The sequence below is a fragment of the Dermacentor silvarum genome, chromosome 8, assembly GCF_013339745.2.
Source record: "Dermacentor silvarum isolate Dsil-2018 chromosome 8, BIME_Dsil_1.4, whole genome shotgun sequence".
In the NCBI taxonomy this organism is placed as follows: domain Eukaryota; kingdom Metazoa; phylum Arthropoda; class Arachnida; order Ixodida; family Ixodidae; genus Dermacentor; species Dermacentor silvarum.
The window spans coordinates 156,338,357-156,362,114 of record NC_051161.1 but is presented as its reverse complement, the minus strand read 5'-3'; the positions used below and the strand labels follow the sequence as shown (position 1 = coordinate 156,362,114).

The 23,758-nt window shown below is 47.6% G+C and overlaps 1 protein-coding gene and 1 long non-coding RNA gene across 3 annotated transcripts in view; one reads left to right on the top strand and one right to left on the bottom strand.

The window, feature by feature from the left end:
* Positions 1-23,758, bottom strand: part of LOC125947444 (uncharacterized) — a 313,859-nt gene that overhangs the window by 109,527 nt on the left and 180,574 nt on the right. Inside the window, exon 1 of one of the 2 annotated variants that reach the window (XM_049672177.1) lies at positions 1,406-2,238. The exons of the other annotated variant lie outside the window; for it this stretch is intronic. Coding sequence (XP_049528134.1) covers positions 1,406-2,110 — 705 coding nt within the window. The 5' untranslated portion in view covers positions 2,111-2,238. Of the gene's footprint in view, positions 1-1,405; positions 2,239-23,758 lie in introns of those variants that run through there. 2 annotated transcript variants of the gene reach the window in all.
* The window catches only part of LOC125947445 (uncharacterized), a 313,443-nt gene that overhangs the window by 109,138 nt on the left and 180,547 nt on the right, over positions 1-23,758 (top strand). Inside the window, exon 2 of the long non-coding RNA XR_007468304.1 lies at positions 1,813-1,918. This is a non-coding gene — a long non-coding RNA (uncharacterized LOC125947445). The remainder of the gene's footprint in view (positions 1-1,812; positions 1,919-23,758) is intronic.

Below are 23,758 nucleotides of genomic sequence, written 5' to 3'. Positions count from 1 at the left end.
ACAGAGTTCTTGACGGTCCTTCAATAAATTTTATACGCGCGCTTCCGACATAAATAAGATTCTTGAAGGTCCCTCAAACCTTCTATAGACGACCCGCCAACAGCAGTAAGATTCTTGAATGTTCCTCAGGACGCTCTATATGCCGTGGGGCGGTACATTGCGTACAGCGTTGCATGCGCATTGATCTCACGCGTTTGAGTTCCTTCAGTCCCACCTAGCCACAGCAACATGCGGGAGAGCACGGTTGCAACAAAACAGAGACTAACACAAACCTGCCACACGACGCCCTTGCTACTGTAGCCACCGTACACTTGCCACGGTACGAAACCTACGGCGCAACACTTGCGAGCGCACACACCATAACAAAACCGCCATTGTGCCACGACAACATGGCCGCTACAGCGCAAAAATCGTGAGAAAATTAAAAATACCATGAGTACGTCACTTCCTCCACACGTTTCTCCTAGCGCGCGGAGGGGGCAGAGCCTCTCATCAGTTTTTTCCTTCCTCCGTGCTATTGCGCAAGGGTCGACTTCCTGCATCGGCGTGTGTATATTGTCGGCACAGCGTGCAAATAGCCGCCATGTTTTTGTACAGTGTTCAGAAACTTAAACGCGAACAATTTCGAAACAACTTCAACGCCTTGTTACAACAACGTATGTCGCTGCTGCTGCTGCTGCCGCTACAAGCCGGTGACGTCCCGGTGGTCGGCGCCCAGCCCAGCGATGGCCCGCGTGAGCCTCCGCGCGCTCACAATCCACCAAAGATATAGTCATCCGTAAAAAAAAATATATATGAAATAAACACTGCGTATAGGAACAGTCGCGTCTTCAGAGTCGAATTTGTCTAATTCCCTCATTTTTTTCATATTTTTGTTCACTATCCATTTAAAAATGTTTTCTTTTCTTGTTACTAGGCACACATCTGCATGTAGCAAAAGAAAGCTTTTCATTTACTGGAATTATAGAAATGGAATGGACCAGCACAGCCATTCCAGGAGTGGGAATGGTCATTCCAACAAGTTGAAAGGAGTGAAATTACGGGGATCTCAACTCTCCAGAATAGAGTGGGGATGTAATGGAGTTTCTGCAGAGAATTGGACATAGTGAAACTAAACAATAAGTGCAATTTCTGCATAGAAACAGCACTTTATTGAAGCTTTCCTTTTCTGTTAGTGACACACTCTTTACAGGTAACAAGGAAGTAAAGGCACAAGTTAAATAGGTCAAAATAAGAGAAAAAGAAAAAAGACCAGTTTGGCTTGAGACGAAGTGGAGAAGAAAAACAGTCTTCGAAGGGTTCAGTTGTACTTTGGCTGAGGTTGGGCACGGCCGAGCCCCATCATCCTCCGGGCAAGCGCGTCAATTTCGACGGTGGAACCCGGCGCAGGCGGGTTATCCTGAACCTGCGGGACCCAGAACTGGGCTGCTCGATGCTGCCTGGCTTGGACAGTCTGAGGCTGGGTAACCTGCACGGCGTGGGTCTGGATGGCCTGCATGGTTGGTGGCTGAACGGCCCCGGGCTCGTAGTCCAGGAGTACGTGTGCCCGATTGCGCGCCCGTTCACCTTGTTCGCTGGCTCGGAAGTGCGGTACGTTGTACCTCGGCATGGGGGCCACTTCCATTTCCGGATACTGCCCAGGCACGTATACCACCGGAGGGCCGCTCGCCCTAAGCGACTGGTAGTGGCGTCGCCTTTCCGCTGGCTTCATTCCCTGTACTGTGCGGAAAATAGGCGGCACAGCCGGCTGGAAGGGATGGACTGGTCGACCGCTGCTGCTGGGCCCCACGTCCCAGTGTTCTTCTGGTTCAGGTACAAATGGCTTTGCCCCTCCCGGCGCAGGAATGTCAAAGGCTGGGTCTGGATCGTCCCTGGTCGCTGTGCAGAATGTCGACGACCGGTCCGGGCAGGTGGCGATGTGCCTCTGGTAGTCCTCATCGTTGGCGGGCGCCATGTGATCCTTGGTGAATGGGCAAGGCTTCAGTCGGTACCGAGGGTGTTCCTTGCGGCACTTGGTCATGTGAATGTTGAGTCGTCCGCTCTTAACTTTGTGGAACGGATTATAGGGGCACTTCACCAGGTCATCTCGCAAGCTGTTGAATGTGGCCATGGTGCAACGCGAGCAGAGCCTGGCGAGCAGAACGGGAGCAGAACTCGACGGCAGCGCGCAGGGGTCGTGGCACAGCTAGGCTACGGCCGCATCCCACGCGCACGCCAGAAGCGTTCGCCGAACCAGGCCAAACGTCAATGGTACGGTAGGTGCGCCGACCGGCGCGTCTGGAGCGTAGTTCACGGCTTCTCCGCGTCATGACGCAAAATTAGCGCTGCGGTCAGTATAGCGGTTGCGCAGCCCGCGTCGTCTGCTAGAGGTGGCAGACGGCGCGCAAAAATAAAGCCTGTATTGGAATAGTTGTATGTAGTCTGTTCGTGTCAGTTTGAAAGGTAAAAAGCTCCGGGTTTCTCTCACTGTTCGAAAGTTTTTAAGAAATATGGAATGTTCCTAGTCAGAAAAATGACCGACGAGATTGGCGGCGGTATTGGTCCGCCAAAGACCATCAAGAACATTTACTGCTTCGCTCGCAACTGCAAGTCGGGTTCTAAATATCTGAGAAAGAGGCCTAAGATAGCCTTGTTTTCGGTGCCAAAAGACCCTGACCTCTTTAAGAAATGGGAACTGGCCCTTGATCGAGCGCACAAGCAACTGCAACTTACATCAGTTGTGTGCGAGCGACACTTTCAAGAACATTTCATTCAGCGTGATTTCACCCATGTAATCAACGGAGATGTCAATTGACCTGATTCCGAGGCAGCGTCCATGGCTTACCAACGATGCACTGCCATCAATTCTGCCAGGTGCTCCTGCCTACCTCTCTAAAGCGATGCCGAAAAGAAAGGAAAACGAAGAATTATTTGGGACGGCGATCACAACAGCTAGGTGATTAAGACAGCAAGCTGTTCTGAGAATGCGGAGAGCTCCCAGGAACGAGATGTTAATGAAGCCTGTGCCAATGGCGATGACAACTTTCAGTTTTCTACACCTACGCTTGCTGAGATCGCCAGCTCGTGTGTTCTGCCTCAAGGCCGCCGGACACGGCATTCAGTGGAAGGTACGACGGCTGCCGCGTTTTCCGTTTGCGTGAAAAACGGAAACAGTACCACGCTCACTAAAGTCATCCTCCTGGAAGCGTGTGAGCATATGTGCGAGCAAATGTTTTTGTCCAGGTAACGGTGGTGCGACGACTGTTAATTAAATCTGCAGAAGTAGTCAGCTCCCTCCTTGTGGAAGTAGACAAAACGCTGCCACGTCAAGCAATAAAACACAATAACTAAATTTTTCAAATTTGAATCATTAGAACTAGCTAAATATCGCGTAAATACATTTCCATATACGGAATAAAACCACCGCAGTATTGTTTTATGCATGAAAAAATGCATCTACGTCTTTAATGCAATGGGCGGGAGCGCCGCGTTTATACCAATAACTGTGAAAAATCACCAAGCTAGAAAACTGACTTCAGCCTTTCGTTTTTGCTGACTAGACGACAACAAGAGACTCCTCATTCTGGCTTAACCTACACTGCTCGGAACGGTATTATAACGCGTACTTCAAAGATAAAATCCGAGGCAGCGATGCTACCAAACACGCTGCTCGTCTACACAGCGTAGCCGACGTTGCGCGCAGATAAACCGTCATACTGTCTGCAGCGCCACTTCTGGGTCATGATGCTGAGAAGTGGTGAACTACACTCGGTCTGCACACCTACCCATCTAGCCACCATACCAATGGTCCAATGACGTGCGGGTACGTATGCAAACCAGAACGGCCAAGACTACGACCGCGTATCACAGCACGTGCAGCTTTCGGACTGATAGTGCACATTAAACTCTGGTAAAGAAAATAATTACGAGGCCAAACTTTATTGGTGTTTGCCAGCTTCGTATGGCACTTAAACGTTCTTTCGATCAATAAAACACCCAATATTTATTTGCAACTCGTACGCCGACTGTATCGCTCGCGCACACTCGTCGATGTCCTAATTTCATCGCATACATTTCCTTTAAACAAAAAGAAAGAAGAAAGAAAAGAAGTGAGTTCTAGCTGTAGCCCGGAGCAAGCAGCTAAATTTCATTATTGAAACACCTCACATTTTCCAACATTGTGTATAACAGCACCGTTCATTTCAATCCCTAATGACCAAAGAATTTCGTTTCATATATGACAATAACCTCTGCGGGCACCAATCAATTCTGTCCACTGGGAACTTAGCTAGGATGGATGGATGGAAAAACTTTATTATGGTCCATTGGGTCGCGCTAGTTTCCTAGGCCGAAGCGGGCCGCTGCCACGTTGGAACCGAAAGGCCTAGCATATCGTCCGCTTCGCGGGCCCGTTGGACTGCCCATATAAGCTGTTCATCTAGTGTGAGACTGCGTAGAGCTGCTGTCCCACCGCTCTTCAATGTTGTCCTTGTCGCTGCGTAACGCGGCGCAACGCCAGAGCATATGACTAAGATCTATGGTGTCGTTACATTTATGGCATGGTGTACGAGTAGAGATCTCCGGATAGGTCTTGTTGATTAATAGAGGGTTCGGATAAGTTCTCGTTTGTAAGAGCCTTAGCGTAATCACACTTTTTGCAAGGTGGATATCACAATCTTGGTTGTCGCAAGGGATTGTGGGGTACGGCCTATTCTGCTACAACTTCCGGTTTGAGACCACGACGCCGTCTATGCCGCCGTCACTTCTTGCCCATGCTTCAGGCACTTTGTTTTTTATATACTGCGTAACTTTGGTGAGAAACCACGATACAAGCACCGCTGGACAGTTTCAAAACGTAGGTGTAAGCTATCGCTCCTTCGTACTTATGTTGGCGCCCAGACTCGTGTATTTTTAGGTGGCAGGCATTTCATGCCCTAACGTGTTTCTGTCGCGTCAAATAGTCATATAACGTTTATCAAGCGCAAACGTTTGTCGAGTGCAAATAAACGTTCGTTAACGTAGAATTAGTTTTAATAAGTGGTAAGTCAAATAAGTGGCTGTTTGTAACGCTTCCCATAACAAACGGTGCAGTCGATCGCTTCGTCCGCTGTTTTGTCTGCAGCGGTGCCCAGCGGGCGCCATGTCATCGGCTGCTGTGCCTTCGCAGTCTCCCGTTTTTTCTCAAGAAACGCATGTCGTGTATAACTGCAGAGAGAAAGCACTGATTGAAGTATCTGAATAGTGCACGAATTATTTTCACGTTACCTATCCTCCCTCTTTCGTGCAGCCTCAGTTGCCTTTTCGTTGTACCGGAATGAAGACTGCACATAGTGTGCTGAGGATCCTTGCTGGGTGCACCTGTGTGTACTTAACTGATTGTTAAAAAGGGGGTGTATGCACTAGGAAGTTAGTAGACGAAGTTATTCGCCAAAACACTTGCCTGTGACGAAATGATCTTCACATATTCTGGATCCTACGTTCGGTACCCACAGCTCGCCGTTTACAGTCGCTCGTTTGACGGCAACTGTCCATTTAGGTTAGTGCGCTTCATTTCATGGAAAACGAAACATATTTTTTTTCCTCTCAAGGAAGAGTTCGCGCACCCTAATGCCTAGCAGCCAACCATAATCACGTTGCTGAATCGTGTTTTCTTCGCGAACAGCAGGAAATCGCACTGTAGAAACTGCTGACAAGGCTGAACGAAGCAACAGAAGCGCTAACCCTCGAACCGGAAGTCGCTAGCTGACGACATCGTCATTTTTCTATCCACCTATTACTACAAGTAAGTGTACGGTAGTAGAAAAAATTAAGTTAATTTGAATTCTTCTGTGAGTTTTGCCATGTTCACAAAATATGACCCTGTGTGAACTCTCAATAGATATGACAAAATCAGCTGCATTTAACACCCGTCCAGCAACTTCAAAAATATGCCTGATGTTGCCTCAACCAGATCGAGTGTCGAACCGAATTTTTTTTTAAATTCGACGCATTTCTTGGCGAACATTTGCCACTTTGACAGTATCTATCTATCTATCTATCTATCTATCTATCTATCTATCTATCTATCTATTATCTACCTATCTAGCCGCCTACGTCTTGGTGCTCTCATGGTTGTTTCGTTAACTTGGTAGGTACCAAAATTCGCATAGTATGACAAGAGTGTAAGACGAACATAAATGATAGGTCATGAAATGAACATCATGACATGTGTGTCTTGTAGGTCATCAAACAGCCCCCTACGTCTTGGTCGTTTCGTTAACTTGGTAGGTATCAAAACTGCTATAGTATGACAGGAGTGTATGACGAACGTAAGTGCACTAGGTCATGACAGAAATGTCATGACATGCGTGTCATGTAGTCATCATAAACTGTAGACATCATAAACCACTGAAATTGGTTCGTACGTGGGTACTAAGTGAATCAAACACTACAGGATGCTGGTAGAAGTCATAGTCATGAGCATGACTTAGCAAAAATTACAATGACTCAGCGAAAAAAGATTAAGATTCAAGAACCACTGGAATGAGTTCGGACATGGGCACTAAGTGAAGGAAACACTCAATGATGATGGTAGAACTTATAGTCATGAGCATTACTCATCAAAAATGACAATGAATCAGCGAAAAAAAGTTTAGCACTTACAAACCACCGAATTGGGTTCGGACGTGGGTACTACGGAAAGGAAACACTAAAGGATACTGGTAGAAGTGGTAGTCAGGAGCATCATTCAGCAAAATGACAATGACTCAGCGAAAAAAAAGATTAACACTAAAAAACCATTGGAATGGGTTGGGATATGTGGGCACTATGTGAAGGAAACACTAAAGGATGATGGTAGAACTCATAGTTATGAGCATGACTCAGCAAAAACGGCAATGACTCACCAAAAAAGCATTAACACTCAAAAACCACTGGAATGGGTTCGGATATGGGGTACTAGGTGAAGGAAAATGCTAAGGTTGTTGGTCGAAGTCATAGTCATGACCGTGACTGAGCAAAAATGACAATGACTCAGTGAAAAAACATTAACACTCAAGAACCACTTAAATGGGTTCGGACGTCGGTAATAGGGGAAGGAAACACTAAAGGATGCTGGTAGAAGTCTAGCCATAAGCATGACTCAGCAAAATTACAATGACTCAGCGAAGAAAGATCCACAGTCAAAAAGCACTGCAATGGGTTGGGATGGGGTACTAGGTGAAGTAAAAGGCTAGGGTTGTTGGTCAAAGTCATAGTCATGACCTTGATTGAGCAAAAATGACAATGACTCAGCGAAAAAACATTAACACTCAAAAACCACTGAAATTGGTTCGGACGTCGGTACTAAGTGAAGGAAACACTAAAGCATGGTGGTAGAAGTCTTAGTCACGAGTATGACTAAGGTTTTCGCCCTAAGGTCTCTTAGGTGTAGCTAAATGGACTCCTAAGGACTCATGACATGAATGTCATGACTTGCATGTCATGTAGGTCATGAAAAAGCTGCCTGTGCCTTGATGCTCTCATGGTCGTTTCGTTAACTTGGCAGGCTCACCACACACTGGTTCGCATAACATCGATTCCCACAGGGTGTGGGATCTGCCGGGGTTTTTTTTTTTCGTTCCGGTTTTAGTTTCGGTTCGAAAAGGGTTCAACTCCGGAGCAAAAAGATAGCGGTTCAAGCTGGTTCTAACGCACCAGTTCAAGTTCATTTGCATAAACAAATAATATTGTTACAACGCTGAAAGCAAGGTGGAAAAAGGAGAGCACGAGCTTGGGTGAGGACGACGACGTTATGGACTTGCCTTTCCTTTTGTATATGTGACCTATAAAAGATGCCCCTGTTTCTTTAACCTGTGTGCCACAATATTTACAGGAAAACAGCACAAATTTATTTCGTACTATAGAACTCAATACTGCTGCCAAGTTGTACTGAAAGAATGCGCCTGTAGTTCTTCAGGCCACATGTAATTACAATTAATTATGCAGACCCAACACAAATGCTGGAATCTATGAGAAACGAAGCTCTATTAAGGGAGAGAGAGGGGGGAGAATATATTGAAGAAACGCAGACAGTCCTCTGGCCTGCTGGGAAAAGGGACGAGCAGAAAAAATGACCCAGTAGCACTTTTTTTATTGCGATATCAATTATATGGACACCCCAAGCGGATTTCTGGCATCGTCGTCGCCGTGAGCTTCAGTATAGAGTCCAAGGGCGATAAAATCGCCGCCGCGCGCTGTCTGCTGTATGTGCGCGTGAAAGCGCGCGAGGGACGCGCGCTTTCACGGGGAGCGAACGCACGGCGGAGAGCAAACGCGACGTCTTCCGTGGCGCGAAGGGCTGTGGGGGGATTGGAGCGAGGGAGGGGAGGCGACGCTTAGCTGCTGCGCCAAATGCGTATTTATATAAAAACGTTGCGAGGCGAGAATGTGGTAAAGACTTCCGACGCTGCTCGACGAGTGTCCCGTTCTGATCTCGTCGAAAACCTCCAAGCCGCCGCCAGAGGCACCGGAAACAGTCACCAACGCCGCGCTCGTTCGGTGCGAACGCGGGCAAAACGCCGACAGCGTCGACAACAGTTCTGCACGTTGCTGGTGCTGCTACATGTCCAAGTTTATACAGCTGACAAAACTACTATCCTTACTCCATATAGCTCTCTACTAATTTGCTATCGCACTTAATGCTTCGCCTTTCGGGTGAAATTGCGACATCTTTTTTTCACTGAACCGCGCTTGCTGTCGAGTGGCGCTAACGAGATGATTGCCTGCCGTTGGCAGTCATACAACTGGGGAAACAAGTAACAAGTATATATGCGCTCCACTGTCTCAGGTATTTTGCACGCATCACCCTCTGGCGGGTCCGCGCGCCGGATGCGGTGAAAATATTGGCCCCTGACTCAATACAGTTGACTTCCGTTAATTCGGTCCTGACGGCAACCACGAAATTGATATAATTATCCGCCGGGTCGAATTTGGCAATATTTTCCCGATTCTAACACCCACTTGAATCAAAAGTTCACTTTTCACGGGTGAAAAGTAGAAAACTATAGGGTAGAATAACATTAAAGCTCCTAAACAAAGTATAAATCTAACGTGCACCCATTTTTTAGCAAAAAAATGGGCCAGGGTCAAATATGTGTTGCACAATGGCAGTCGGTTTCCTAAAGCCAGTTTCGCCGTAAGGCTTTTCATTTCAGCTTCGCCGCAATACATTCGTGTTAAGCGATAAAGCAATAAAACGCCGCGAAGGTGGTTTTCGTATCGCGTTCGATGCCAGAGCCGAAAATTGATCCGAAAATTGCCTGCGCGCATAGGTAGCATAGTTGAGCAAGAAGTGTTTACCCGACGACAACGTTCTGTGGCAGCACCAATTCTTTTTCAACCTCCTTGGGCAGTACCGACAAAGCTACGTGCTCGCACGTGCGGAAACCTTGCTCGTGTTACTACGCCAAGTAGTGCGTTTTAACGCGAGAGCGTTAGAGGCAGAAAATCCGCGTCGGCGTAGGCGTCCGTGGCGAAGAAATTCACCCCGAACCACCCCGACCATACAGGCCCTCCACGTAGCGCAGGGCGTTAGTAAACAAAAATTGAATTTCTCAAAGTAAAATTCGTCAGAAAAATTGTAAAGTACAACATAACTATCACCTGCACACATGATAGCGTCGGATTGTAATTTGAATGTACGAGAAAAACATAATTCTGTTACGAGGAAACTCAAACACAAACCCCTTTTCCAGCATTTCTACCATAACGACAATGGCGCGCTCGGGTAGGTTACTTGCGAAAACCCCATCTAGATGGCGCTCGCCTCCACGGCAGCGTACGAGTAACACGAGTAACTTCGTGGTGTCAATTCAACAGCAAGTAATACCCATAGTAAAGCAATATAAGTACCTCGGCGTACACATAAACGAAGGAAAGAATTACTCAAACAACCACCAAGATAATCTGAAAATAAAGGGGAAGCGGAATGCAGCAATAATGAAACACAGAGCACTGTGGGGCCACAATAGGTATGAGGTGGTGCGTGGAATCTGGAAAGGAGTAATGGTGCCAGCGCTAACATTCGCAAATGCCATTATATGCTTAAAATCGGATATATTGGCGGATTTGGAAGTTAACCAAAGATCAGTAGGCCGGTTGGCTTTGGGAGCCCACGGTAATACCACAAATGAGGCAGTGCAGGGTGACATGGGTTGGGCCTCTTTTGAAGTCAGAGAAGCACAGAGCAAAATTAGTTTTGAAGAAAGGCTCAGGAACATGCACGAAAATAAATGGGCGGCTAAAGTGCACAAGTATCTCTACATGAAAAGCGTGGACACAGAATGGAGGAAGAGGTCAAGGAAGTTGGCAACCAAGTACAGGATAATCGAAACTGCAAATAGACAACCAGGAGTCATCAGAAAGAAAGAGAAATAGAGACCGTGAATTGGATGCAAAGAATGGAAACAAAAAGGACAATGGAGATTTACAAGAATGAGAATAAAGAAATTAGAAGGGAAAATCTGTACGATAACACAAAGGGCAGTGCCTTGCTATTTGAGGCTCGAGCCGGTTGCCTAAGGACGAAAACATACCGGAACAAATATTCGGAGCTAGATGAGACATGTGCATGTTGCAGTAAAGATCCAGAAACCACTCAGCACATCCTGATGGAATGCGACGGGATCCACCCAGCGAGAACCGTAGGTAACGTGCAACTCCCAGAAGCGCTTGGTTTCAAAGTGGAAGGAAACATAAACAGATCAGCCGTGGAGATCAGCAAGATACGATTGGAGTACTGGTGGAAAAAAAGCAGGGAAAATATGGATACGACCTGATCTCTTAATATCATAGGTAGCGGTACAAGGTAAATTTTTGAAAAAGCAAAATAATAATGAGAGGTATACACAAATGCTAGATAAAGAACATGTATAGTATACCTGATTAAATCAAGCAGGCTAGGTGACTAGCGTAAAACGGTAGTCACCGGTAGTCACCTAGTCACGTAGGCGTAAAACGGCAGCGTAAAACGGTAGCGCGGCCACGCTAGCGGCAAAAACGCGCGTCAACATCGCGCAGCAACATAGGCGGAAAATTTTCATTTTTCCGGGGGGGCGGGGGGGGGGGGGGGGGCGACCAGCTTTCCGAAACCTGCCCATATCTATATGGGCAGGTTTATATAATACCCATCTGTAAATACCAGACGCTTCTTCCTTCCCGTAACAATATAATATATTGTTACGGGAAGGAAGAAGCGTCTGGTATTTACAGATGGGTTTTAATGGCTGCGCAGAGAAGCGAAAACCCAGAATCTTCTTTGTCGTCTCCCAGGGCACCAACCATGTCCTCTTCTTTCCACCTTGCGCACTGTGACATTACCCCCGTCAGAAGAAGCACCTTGCTGGTGCGACTCACTGGTTCCAGAAAGGAACGGTTTGAGGCGGCTGACGTGGACGACGTCAGATAGAGGTGAAGGCACGGTAGCATCCAGTGGAGACACTCCATATGTAACAGGCGTCACCTGGCGGAGGATGCGATAAGGGCCGTAGTATCGCGAAAGGAATTTCTCCGAAAGACCGACACGTCGAGATGGAGACCAAACTAGCACAAGAGCACCTGGTTCGTATTCGACATCGCGGTGGCGCTGATCGTAACGGCACTTCTGACGTGTCTGTGAAGCAGAGAGACGAAGACGGGCAATCTGGCGTGCCTGGGTCGCTGTGGTTATGACATCACGAGCGTACTCCGTCGGCGAGTAGAGTGTGGTCGAAAGAAGAGTCTCGAAAGGCAAGGTCGGTTCACGGCCATATAGAAGGTAGAAGGGCGAATAACCAGCTGTGTCGTGGCGCGAGGAATTGTACGCAAACGTGACAAATGGTAAAGCAGTGTCCCAGTCGCGATGATCGGAGGAAACTTACATCGCGAGCATGTCAGCTATTGTCCGGTTCAGGCGTTCAGTAAGACCGTTAGTTTGAGGATGGTAGGCTGTAGTAAGCTTGTGTTTAGTAGCACAGGATCGAAGTAAGTCGTCGATGACTTTGGCAAGAAAGTATCGCCCGCGATCGGTGAGAAGTTGACGTGGTGCGCCGTGGTGTAAGATAACGTCGTGAAGCAAGAAGTCAGCGACGTCTGTAGCGCAAAAGGAATTGATATTGAGAAACATTGAATTAAAGCAACTCACGCTCGGTATACTCATCGACTTCAGTAAAGCGTTTGACTCTGTTGATCATGAACTTTTAATAAAGAAGCTAGAGTACTACGGTATTCGCGGTATTGCTCTAGATATAGTACAATCTTATTTAAAGCAGCGGAGTCAACTTGTTGAAATTAATGGCATCTGCTCCCAAATCAAACAAGTAAAAGTTGGAGTTCCACAAGGGAGCATACTAGGCCCCCTTTTTTTCAACGTCTATGTTAACGACCTTGTTCTCGTGGATAGTGAGCCAAAATATATCATCTACGCAGACGGTACTACTGTGCTTTTTTCGTCGAACAATATTGCAAGCTTAACTTCAACTGCAAATTCTGTCCTTGCTAAAATACATAGATGGTCACAGGGTAATGGCTTAAAAATTAATACTGACAAAACCAAAGCTATTTTATTTCAAGCCAAGAATAAATGCTTGAACTTAGAGTCAGACATTTTTATAGGCTCTTCAAGAATTGAGCTTGTCCGGTCTGCGAAAGCGCTTGGTGTGTTTTTTGATAGCCATATGTCATGGAATGATCACATAGACTTCCTTGCAGGTAAACTTGCCCAAGTAGCTGGAATACTGTTCAGTTTAAAACCGCTACCACGCAACTTCTCTTATATAATTTTCTTTTTCTGAGTCACATACACTACTGCTGTCTGGTGTGGAGTACAACGTCTGTTACCAACATAAACCGATTGTTCCTGCTGAAAAAAAAAGGTAATTCGTAGTATTTTTAATGCTCCAGCAGATTCTCATACTGCACCTCTCTTCAAACAACTTAAGTTACTCACGCTGCACTCTCTGTTAGACTTTAGACTGTCCTTAGCCTATCGAAAAGACGTGAAACAAAATCAGTCATACATTATTACGTCTTTAACGCAGTTAATTAGAAATAGAACAGAATACAGCACACGGTCACCTGAACACTGGCATGTACCACGTCCTCGCACTAATTATGCTTTTCAAATATTACATCATCGCTTACCACGCTTGTTAATCACACTCATGCGCAATAACATTGATGTCATTTCTTGTCCTGTTTCGCGTTTGTATGAGTTTTTCAGTGATATTTGATCATGATCAATTTTTTTTCACCGTTTTTGTTTGCTCATGTATAAAACTGTTTTTTTTTCTGTCTGTAGTGTTTTTATATTGATTTTTTATGGCATAAGTTTCAGCCAACATTGCATTGTATTTCAAATGTATTTTTGTTGTCAGTCCTGAATTAGCGCCTGTGCCTGCCGCTGCTGCCCTCAGACTGGGTTTTAAGGCCCGTCAAGCTGCTGTGCGCAACTTTTTCCTTAAATCCCCCATAAATTGTACATTTATGGAAATAAAGGCACATTCAATTCAATTCAACTGGTGGGAAGGGCTCTTGTAATGGCATAGCGGGTGGTATAGTCCGTAACGACGGCAATCCACTTATTTCCGTCGTTTGATATAGGGAATGGTCCGAGAAGATCAACGCCAACGCGAAAAAAAGGGTCGGTCGGTATATCCAGAGGCTGCAGCAGACCAGCGGGATGTACAGCTGGTCGTTTTCGGCGTTGACACGACTCACACGCGGCGACATAGCGACGGACGGAGTGGTTGAGAGGGGGCCAGAAAAATCGTCGCCGAATTCGGTCATAGGTCCGAGAGACGCCAAGGTGTCCAGCAGTGGGAACGTCGTGCAGTTGCTGGAGTACAGTTTGCTGAAGATGAGACGGAATGACGATTAGCAGCTCGGGCCCGTTTGGGTGCATGTTGCGGCGATACAGGGTGTCATTTTGTAGTACGAACATGTGAAGGGATGGGTCAGACGGGTCAGAGAGCAGGCGTTCGATAAGCTGCCGTAACGATTCATCGCGTCGCTGTTCAGCCCCTATGTTTTTCAAGGCGGAAAGCGAGAGAACGCAGATCGGTGCGGCATCCACTAAATCGTTCGGTGCATCGACGGGGTGACGAGACAGGCAGTCGGCGTCCTGATGTAAGCGACCCGACTTGTAGACTACAGTGTATGTGTATTCCTGAAGGCGCAGGGCCCAGCGACCGAGGCGTCCAGTGGGATCCTTGAGGGAAGAAAGCCAACAAAGGGCGTGGTGATCGGTTATAACCGTAAATGGTCGACCATATATGTAAGGTCAGAACTTGCCCACAGCCCAAACGAGGGCGAGACATTCCCGCTCAGTAATCGAATAATTGTGCTCAGACGGGGAGAGGAGGCGGCTGGCGTAGGCGATAACGCGGTTGTGCCCACGTTGGCGTTGGGCTAAAATTGCGCCGATGCCGTATCCACTGGCGTCAATGCGAATTTCTGTCGGAGCAGAGGCGTCAAAATGGGCGAGAACAGGAGGTGTGGTGAGTAGCGTGATGAGGCGCGAGAAAGAAGTCGCTTGTTCAGAGCCCCAGCAGAAAGGAACGTCTTTCTTGAGGAGGTCAGTCAGGGGACGAGCAACATGCGCGAAATTTTGCACAAACCGGCGGAAGTAAGAACAAAGACCGATAAAGCTGCGAACATCTTTGGCAGAGGTCGGTACAGGGAAATTCTGCACTGCACGAACTTTAGCAGGATCGGGGCGAATGCCTGACGAATCGACGAGATGTCCGAGCATGGTTATTTGACGGTGACCGAAGTGGCACTTGGACGAGTTGAGCTCCAGGCCAGCGGCGCGAAAAACGGAAAGCACAGATGAAAGTCGTTCAAGATGGGCCGCAAAAGTTGGAGAGAATACGATGACGTCATCCAAGTAACACAAGCAGATGGACCATTTCAATCCACGCAAGAGCATGTCCATCATACGTTCAAAGGTCGCCGGGGCATTGCACAAGCCGAAAGTCATTACCCTAAACTGATAGAGGCCGTCATGTGTAACGAACGAATGCGGTCTTCTCACGGTCCATTTCATCCACGGCAATTTGCCAAAATCCGGAGCGAAGGTCTATTGATGAAAAATAAGTGGCACCGTGAAGACAGTCCAGAGCATCGTCGATCCGTGGAAGCGGGTAGACATCTTTCTTGGTGATCTGGTTTAGATGACGATAGTCCACGCAGAATCGCCAGCTGTTGTCCTTCTTTTTGACGAGCACAACAGGGGAAGCCCACGGACTGGAAGAGTGTTCAATAATCCCTTTGGCAAGCATTTTGTCAACTTCGCTCTGGATAACTTGTCGCTCAGAGGGCGACACCCGGTATGGGCGTCGGCGAACAGGTGCCGCATCGCCGGTATTTATACGATGCTTCACAACCGTAGTTTGACCCAAAGAGCGATCGTTCAGGTCGAAAATGTCGGCGAAGGACTCGAGGAGGTCATGGAGCTCTGCGGCGGATTGGGGGTCGAGGTCCGGCGCAATCATCTTTGCAATGTCGTCGGCCGGGGCAGATGCAGAAGGAACAGAACGAGCACTGGTCGAAGATGTCGCAACAGATAGAGCGGAAATATAGCACTCGCGGGACGGTGACAACGTGGCAAGTGACATCCCTCGAGGAAGTACCTGAGGGCACTGGCCGAAATTGAGGATTGGAAGACAGGTCTCATTGGCCGCTACAGAAATGACGGTGTGTGGGAAGGAGACATTGTGGGAAAGCAGGACTGAAGTCGCGGGAGTGAGGACATAGTCTCCGTCTGGAACAGGTGGAGAGGCGAAAACGGTGATGCAGGTTGCTGCTTGGGGAAGAAGACGAATAAAATCCGCAGAACAAAGCTGAGTTGGGGCTTGAGCAGGAAGGTCAGTGGAAAGAGGTAGGTCAAGTTGGACAACACCGGCTGAACAGTCAATCAGAGCAGAATGGGTGGTCAAACAGTCGAGGCCGAGGATCACATCGTGGAGGCAGCGTTCGAGCACACTAAACAAAACGGACGTGTGGCGTCCGGCGACACTGACACGTGCAGCACACATTCCGAGCACAGCCGGAGTTCCACCGTCGGCGACCTGTAGCAGTCGAGTCGGAGCAGGAGTAAGGACTTTCTTCAGGCGCGTTCGAAGGTCAGCACTCATGATGGAAACTTGCGCTCCAGTGTCGATGAGTGCTGTAACAGGCAAACCATCCACATCCACGTCCAAAAGGTTCCGATCAGTAGGCAGGCTCAACAGAGGAATTTCAGGCCGGGGCGCTAGAGCAGCGTCACCTCCCGGAGCTGCCCCAGTCAGTTTCCCGTCGGAGAGCGGCGACGGTAAGCAGGGGACGGGGAACGACGCAGCTGGGGTGAACGGGAGCGGCTACAGTGCGGTGATGATGAGCGGTTAGTCGCAGTGGCTCGGGCGTTGTCAGGTGCATCTTCGAACTCGGTGGGGGGCGCAGGCGGGCGAGGATTCAGTGGGGAGCGGCGGTAGGCGGGAAAGCTTGGTCGAGAGAAGGCCGGCCAGGAACTTCGGCAATAGCGAGAGATGTGGCCCACACGTCCACAATAGAAGCAGATGGGTCGATCATCATGTGTGCGCCATTCGGCCGGGTTGCGATAGCTCGGGTAAGGACCGCTCTGGTTGAGGTGAACAGGGGCAGAGGCAGCAGACAAAGCGAAGTCAGGACGGTTGGCGGAGCAGATGGATTGCAGACCCACATTGGAAAGTTATTGGCGAACGACCGATTGAATGAGGGACACGAGCGGCCGGGAATCGTCAAAGCACTGCGTCACTTGTGTGGCAGGAGACGCTGCTTCAATTTCTCGCCGGAATACGTACGACGTTCTCGGAGGGAGTGGGCTCACGCGGAAGACAAAGGTCTTCACACGTCGATGAAGCAGCGGTGTTGGGTAGGCGCGTGAACTGCTGAACTATGCGGCGGCTTTTCACTTCTTCAAAGCGGCGACATTCGTTAATGATCTCATTGACTCTTGTGATGTTCTTATACACGAGAAGGTTAAACGCGTCGTCCGCTATGCCTTTTAAAACGTGACTGACCTTGTCTGCCTCTGTCATGTTTTTATCCACCTTGCGGCAAAGAGCCAAGACGTCCTGGTTGTACGCCACGTAAGATTCAGTGGACGTCTGTGCACGGGTCCCAAGGTCCTTCTGAGCAGCACGTTGGCGGCCGATGGGCTTGCCGAACAAATCACGAAGCTTCTGTTTGCATTGCTCCCAACTGGTAATCTCTTCTTCATGTCTCTCGAACCAGACCCGTCCGTTTTTTTGAGGTAGTATATTACGTTGGCCAACATAAGCGTGTTATCCCACCTGTTGCTGGCGCAGACCCGTTCGTAATTTGCCAACCAGTCATCGACGTCAACGTTGTCAATCCCAGAAAACATGCCAGGGTCGCGGGGCTGGGTTAGGATGACCGTCGGTGGCGTCGACGGGGCCGCGGTTGAAGACTCCCCTTCGGATGACATGGCAGCCAGGTTACGTCCGCTGCGGAGCTCCGTCTTGCGCAAGTGAGTACCCCGCACCTCCACCAATAATGTTACGGGAGGGAAGAAGCGTACTGGTATTCACAGATGAGTTTTAATGGCTGCGCAGAGAAGCGAAAACCCAGAATCTTCTTTGTCGTCTCCCAGGGCACCAACCATGTCCTCTTCTTTCCACCTTACGCACTGTGACAATGTGTATATATATATATATATATATATATATATATATATATATATCAGTGAAGTAAAGAGTAACCGGAGCCGGCACAGAAGTAGTTCAAAAAATAGAAGCACGTAGGAAAAACATAACAAGACTTTACTGACGTTTCGGCCGGGGTCCGGCTTTCATCAAGAGTCATCAAGAGTCCGGCCTTCATCAAGAGTCTCTTGATGAAGGCCGGACCCCGGCCGAAACGTCAGTAAAGTCTTGTTATGTTTTTCCTACGTGCTTCTATTTTTTGAACTATATATATATATATATATATATATATATCAGGCGCGTGGCCAGGGGGGGGGGGGGGGGCTGATGGGGCTTCAGCCCCCCCTCCCCCCCCCCCCCGAAATTTTTTCGTGCCGGCATGCACCGCCGACCAAAACTACCACCGACGCCGGGAATCAATCTGCATTCTGTCTACAATGTCTTTTTCACGCTCGAAAGACATTTCGGCACGAACATTGCGAACTCGGGCTGGATTTCGTGGCACCTGGGGTCACGTAACGCAAGGAGCCCCATCCAAGCACAATCTTTCAAGGGCTTTTCGATAGCGAGCGGGCGCGTTGCGGCATCTCGCAGCGGCTGCGCAGTCTACGGAGCGCATGGATTTCAATTCTGAAACTTTATGGGTGTAGAGTTCTTATAAACTTTTGACGCGAAAGTTGCACTGACATTTCCAAAGGCATGCTTTAAAAGATTTTCAATTCTGGAACTTTATGGGGTTAATGCTGTTATAAACTTGGACCAACATGCGTGCACTGCCCTCGTGTCCAAGCCGTTCCAGAAATGAAAGCACGCGCTCGCAATCTTCCACACACACGAAAATACTAAATATTACCGTGACTGTGAGCTAGCAGCTGACAATTTTCTCCAAACATTTTCAGGACGCGTGCCCAATGTGATCGATCAGCTGTACCAGGGCAGGCAAAGTAAAATATGAGAAAACAGGAGAAAGGAAATGGCCTATTATTGAGGAAATTCTTTTTGCGGGCTACAAGGTGTGGCTCTCCGTGGTCACAGGGACAGGGGCCTTATGGATTTAAGCATAGGCCCCGCTGAAAATACAGGCATTTTCAGAGCGCTTCTTCGCATGCGAGCTGATTTTGGAGATACATATCTGAAGAACCATTTGGAAAGTTGCCCCAGTAATGCCTCGTATTTTATTTAGCCCAGATGCACAAAACCAAATTATAGAAATTTGTGGCGAAATTATCAAAGAAAGCCTAGTTGCAAAAGCAGGCTGCTTCTCCATACTTCCTGACGAAACGACGGACATCGCTGGAATCGAACAGCCTACTGTTTTGTGCAAGGTACCTAAACAAGGATGCCAACGACATCGAGGGAGTGTTTTAGGTTTTAGCACCGGAATAGATGCCCTCTCTCATTGCGACTGCAGGTTCTATGTAAATGTGTACAAACTGTTCCAGATTTTAGTCACCCTTCCAGTGACCACTGCCAGCGCAGAGAGAGAGAGAGAGAGAGAGAGACAGACAGACAGACAGACAGACAGACAGACAGACAGACAGACAGACAGACAGACAGACAGACAGACAGACAGACGACAGACAGACGACAGACAGACAGACAGACAGACAGACAGACAGACAGGACGGACGACAGACAGGACAGACAGACAGACAGACAGACGGACGGACGGACGGACGGACGGACGGACGGACGGACGACGGACGGACGGACGGACGGACGGACGGACGGACGGACGGACGGACGGACGGACGGACGGACGGACGGACGGACGGACGGACGGACGGACAAAGAACTTCATTAAATAGGTCCTGAGAAGCCCTGCCCTAGGGCAGAGCTGCGGGCCGCTCCCACGTGGGGACGGGTAGGCCGAGCCTAACCGCCGCATCGTGGGCTCTCTGGACAGCCCAAGTTTGTCGTGACAGTTCTGAGCTCTGGATGGCAGAGCTCCATTCTTCTTCCGTGATGCGATTGGGCCCCTGTAACGAGGGGCATCGCCAGAGCATGTGTTCTAGATTGCTAACAGCCGCACAGTCGGGGAAACTAGAGCTAAAAGCGCAGAGAGAATATTTTTTGAACAACAGTTTACTAAAAAACTACTTGCGCTCTACAACGTCTGTGGAACGCATGGTTAGGTTGGCGCTTCTATACACCCACAGAGACGTCGGCATCAACGTGTCCGAAGTCATTGACCGCTTCGCTCAACTTCCCCGCTGAGAGAAGTTTTTCCTTTAGATAGCGAAGCAGCAAAAATCAATGCAAGTAAAAAGCTCTGTTCCTTCAGGTCCATAAGCTCGTAATTATGAAAACGTATGACTGTTCGTTAGCTTTTAAAACCGCAGAAATTTTAGCTGTTTATTCTAGCAGTTAGCATCATGATCAAAATTATCATGCGAATACGAACATTACGAGGACATCAATAACCAATTTTGACCGACCTTGCTCATTGAAAGCCCCGCCCACGCGGCGTTTGCCAAAAACACACTCGGATATTGGGTAGTAACTTGCCGCATCATCTGTGGCTTTCGTTTGTCCTTTTCTTTCCTTCTTGGCTACCTGCTTTTATTTCTTTTTGAAACGAAGCAAAACCCTCCTTTAATTTTGGGTGCAGAATAATTGTTGCCGCTGTGCAGGCAGTTAAATTACACATTTTCGTACTAATTTCTGCATTATTCCTCTATTATTCTACCTGTATGGTGGTGTCGCGACCGCTGCATGGCCCGAGTACATATCACGATTTCTGCGATCATAGTTTTGTTCTTGCCTAGATCATCTGTCTTTTTGTGCGCAAAGCTTATTATCTCTGACTCCGCAACGTGTTTATTTGTCTTGTTTGACGCATAATATACAATGACGTTTGCTTAAATACGTAGATTTATTGGAGACTTAGACGTATATTTAAATATCTTGTTGCGAGGTGTTGTGTATACAAGCAGTGAACTTTGTTTCCAGCGACTCTTTTTTGCCCTTTAGCGAGTTGTATCTTTGCATTTGTATATTCCATTCTATGGTCGCATTTCTAATGCATATTTTGCAGAACTCCTACTTTTATGTGACTGCCACAGATACGAAGATGAGGTAATTGCCCTTTGGACGGCTTTGGGGCACTTAAACGACAGGCCTTTTACGGAGGAAAAGATCTTGGGCGCGTGGTCTCGTGCGTCTGCTATATGCAGGGCTACAAAGGCGCTGCTGCGTTTTTTGAAATGCACAAGCCTGTATGACCGCCTGTGACGAAACTCAGCGATGAACACTTAACTGTAAATGTGCAACGTGTGAACTGTGAACTTCTCTCTTCCTTCTTTTTCAATCCCTTCTCCCTCTTCCCCAGTGCAGGGTAGCCTACCGGGCTCAGCATGGTTAACCTCCCTGCCTTTCCCTTATGACTTCTCTCTCTTTCCTACTTTTTATTTGTACTCACTGTTGCGAGTATAATCTCGGTGTAATTACACGACCGGTAACAGCTGCTCCTGCGCAATCTATTGCAACAAGGGACAGCTTCATTGAGGTCTTTTCCTGGCCGTTGCATATGTTCAAAAATGTAAACAAGGTTCTTGAATGACGAAGATTCATCAAAATATTTCTCCTCAACTTATTCATTTCATGGCCTTTACGTTCTTCATATCAGCTGTATACACTGCTTTGCTGGTTTCGAACTGATATAGTTCTAATGTCCGTGTGATATGTTCTTTCCTTATTAAATAGACAAAAAAACGCGGCCGCATTGATATCAGTTATTTCTGCTAGAATTTTTGGGACATACGAATATATTCTTTTATGAAAAAATACATATTCTACTTGACAGTGCGTAGCGCTTAATAATTAGGTTGCAGCATCTAATATACAATGGCATTGGCAATGCAGTTATGATTCATGTATTTGATCCCTCGACAAATGCTATAAGGAGGAGGCCGCGCTGCAACCTGAGACCCCCCCCCCCCCCGAACAAAATTTCTGGCTACGCCACTGACGTATATATATATATATATATATATATATATATATATATATATATATACTCTCTGCTAACAATTTTCTATTTCTAGCTTTATGGCGAAAGCAATCATATCGACACTTCAGGCAAATTATCGCGGTTGTCGTCGCCGTGATGTTCCGCATTAAATCCAAAAGCCATATACATGAGTGACCCATACCCTGTGGTGGGGGAAAAAAGCACGTAACAGTGAGCCGAAAAGGATGGCGGCTTGATGGGCATTATCTTCCCACGCGCTCAATATTCGCGTTAGTTGTAGGTCACGTAATCAAACGCGAATTGGAAGGAGAGAACGCGTCTTCTCCTCTAGCCCTGCCGTAACTGTGAATGACTGTGCGCGGCTGACGCTTATGGGGCCCGCGTGCCATATCTAATTGTTGGTGATCATTGGCGGGTGCAATGATAAAGGGCGACCAGGGATGGCTGCTAACTTCATGCGCACTGTCTTCCTTGCCGGGCTGTGTTTCTGCGACCCTAGTGTTGCAGAGTTAAGAAACAGAGGTCATCGCAGATCACTCACAGAGGCCGTCAGTAGTGTACATAAAAATAGGCAGATAATGATGATGAATCTAATTTTCAGAGTTGTGGTGAATCGCGTGGCTGTACGAACCGTTCGCCTCCGCTGCCGGCGTTCTCCACAATGCGTGCGTTGTGAAAGCGAGTGCTCGAGGTCATCCAGTGAGGTATTTACAGGTTTACATGGTCCGTGCTTAGGTGAATTTTTACTACAATTTATATGGCCACTATAACTAACGTATAGACTCGCGTAAGGGCCACACATTTCTGTCGCGATTTTGGCGAGCCTTTCATGGGACCGGGCCATTTCACCTCCTTTTTCCAACTACGAGTATGAAATCCGCCGTAAACCTCCGCAATTGTCTCCTCTCGACATCCAGTAGCGACGCGCGAAAGTATGCTGCGCGCGACAATTCGCTGTTGAGCTCGATCAGAATCAGCGCACGGAACGCGATTGCTTCTCGGTTGGATGTCTATTTTTTTTTAATATTGGCTGTCAAGTTATGGGTGAGGCCCTTACACGGGTGCGATCCTTACACGGTTTAACACGGTAAGAATCTTCCTTCGTGTAATTGTATTCTACTTCGCTATCACTAATACTGCTTCGCCTTCCTGGCCAAACTACACACTTTATTTATTTATTTATTTTGTACTTTGAGTCCGAGTATAAGCGCTGCTGCGCATGACTTCTAGACTTCTATTTATTCTGATTTTGAGTGAATCCGGCTTGGCATCATTTCGGTTACTGAGTGAATTCTATATATACAAGGTGTTGCAGCTGTAAAGGGGTGTACTGAACAATTCAGGTGGTAGCTAGCGTCTGTTCGTAACCGAGAAGAGGTAGCACAAACCCATCTAGAAGACGTCTACATTTGGTCTTGTTCAAGCCAAGAGGTTGTCTACTATCCGGCTTCTACAAGCCGAGTAATAGCCTTAGAACTCCACAAGCACTCCTGAAGCCAAGCTAATGCTCCCTCCGTATTCGTCTTGGGGAAGTCTTGGCAAGCTGTTCGTTAGACTATCTGTAGAACTTTTGTATAAAGGATTATTTCGCTTGCCGGAGAAATTATGCAATCCACCTTGCAAAAAAAGGTTAACTAATGCATATGTTAACCATGCACTAATGCAGATCGCTGGTCCTGATATGCTTTTCTTCTAACCAGTCTTGTGATTCAGGATTTCTAGGAAATGTAGATATATTGAATGTGACTGGCTTTAACTTGAAAACTAAAACACACCCGCCGTGGTTGCTCAGTGGCTATGGTGTTGGGCTGCTGAGCACGAGGTCGCGGGATCGAATCCCGGCCACGGCGGCCGCATTTCGATGGGGGCGAAATGCGAAAACACCCGTGTACTTAGATTTAGGTGCACGTGAAAGAACCCCAGGTGGTCCAAATTTCCGGAGTCCCCCACTACGGCGTGCCTCATAATCAGAACTGGTTTTGGCACGTAAAACCCCATAATTTTTTTTAAACTAAAACACATCAAAGCTACTAAGCTGAAAAAGTTCAGTATAATGGTCTAAATTCATGCTTTTGCAAAGGCATAAATATTAAAAGGAGCCACATAGATTTCACAGTTTGTAATAAAA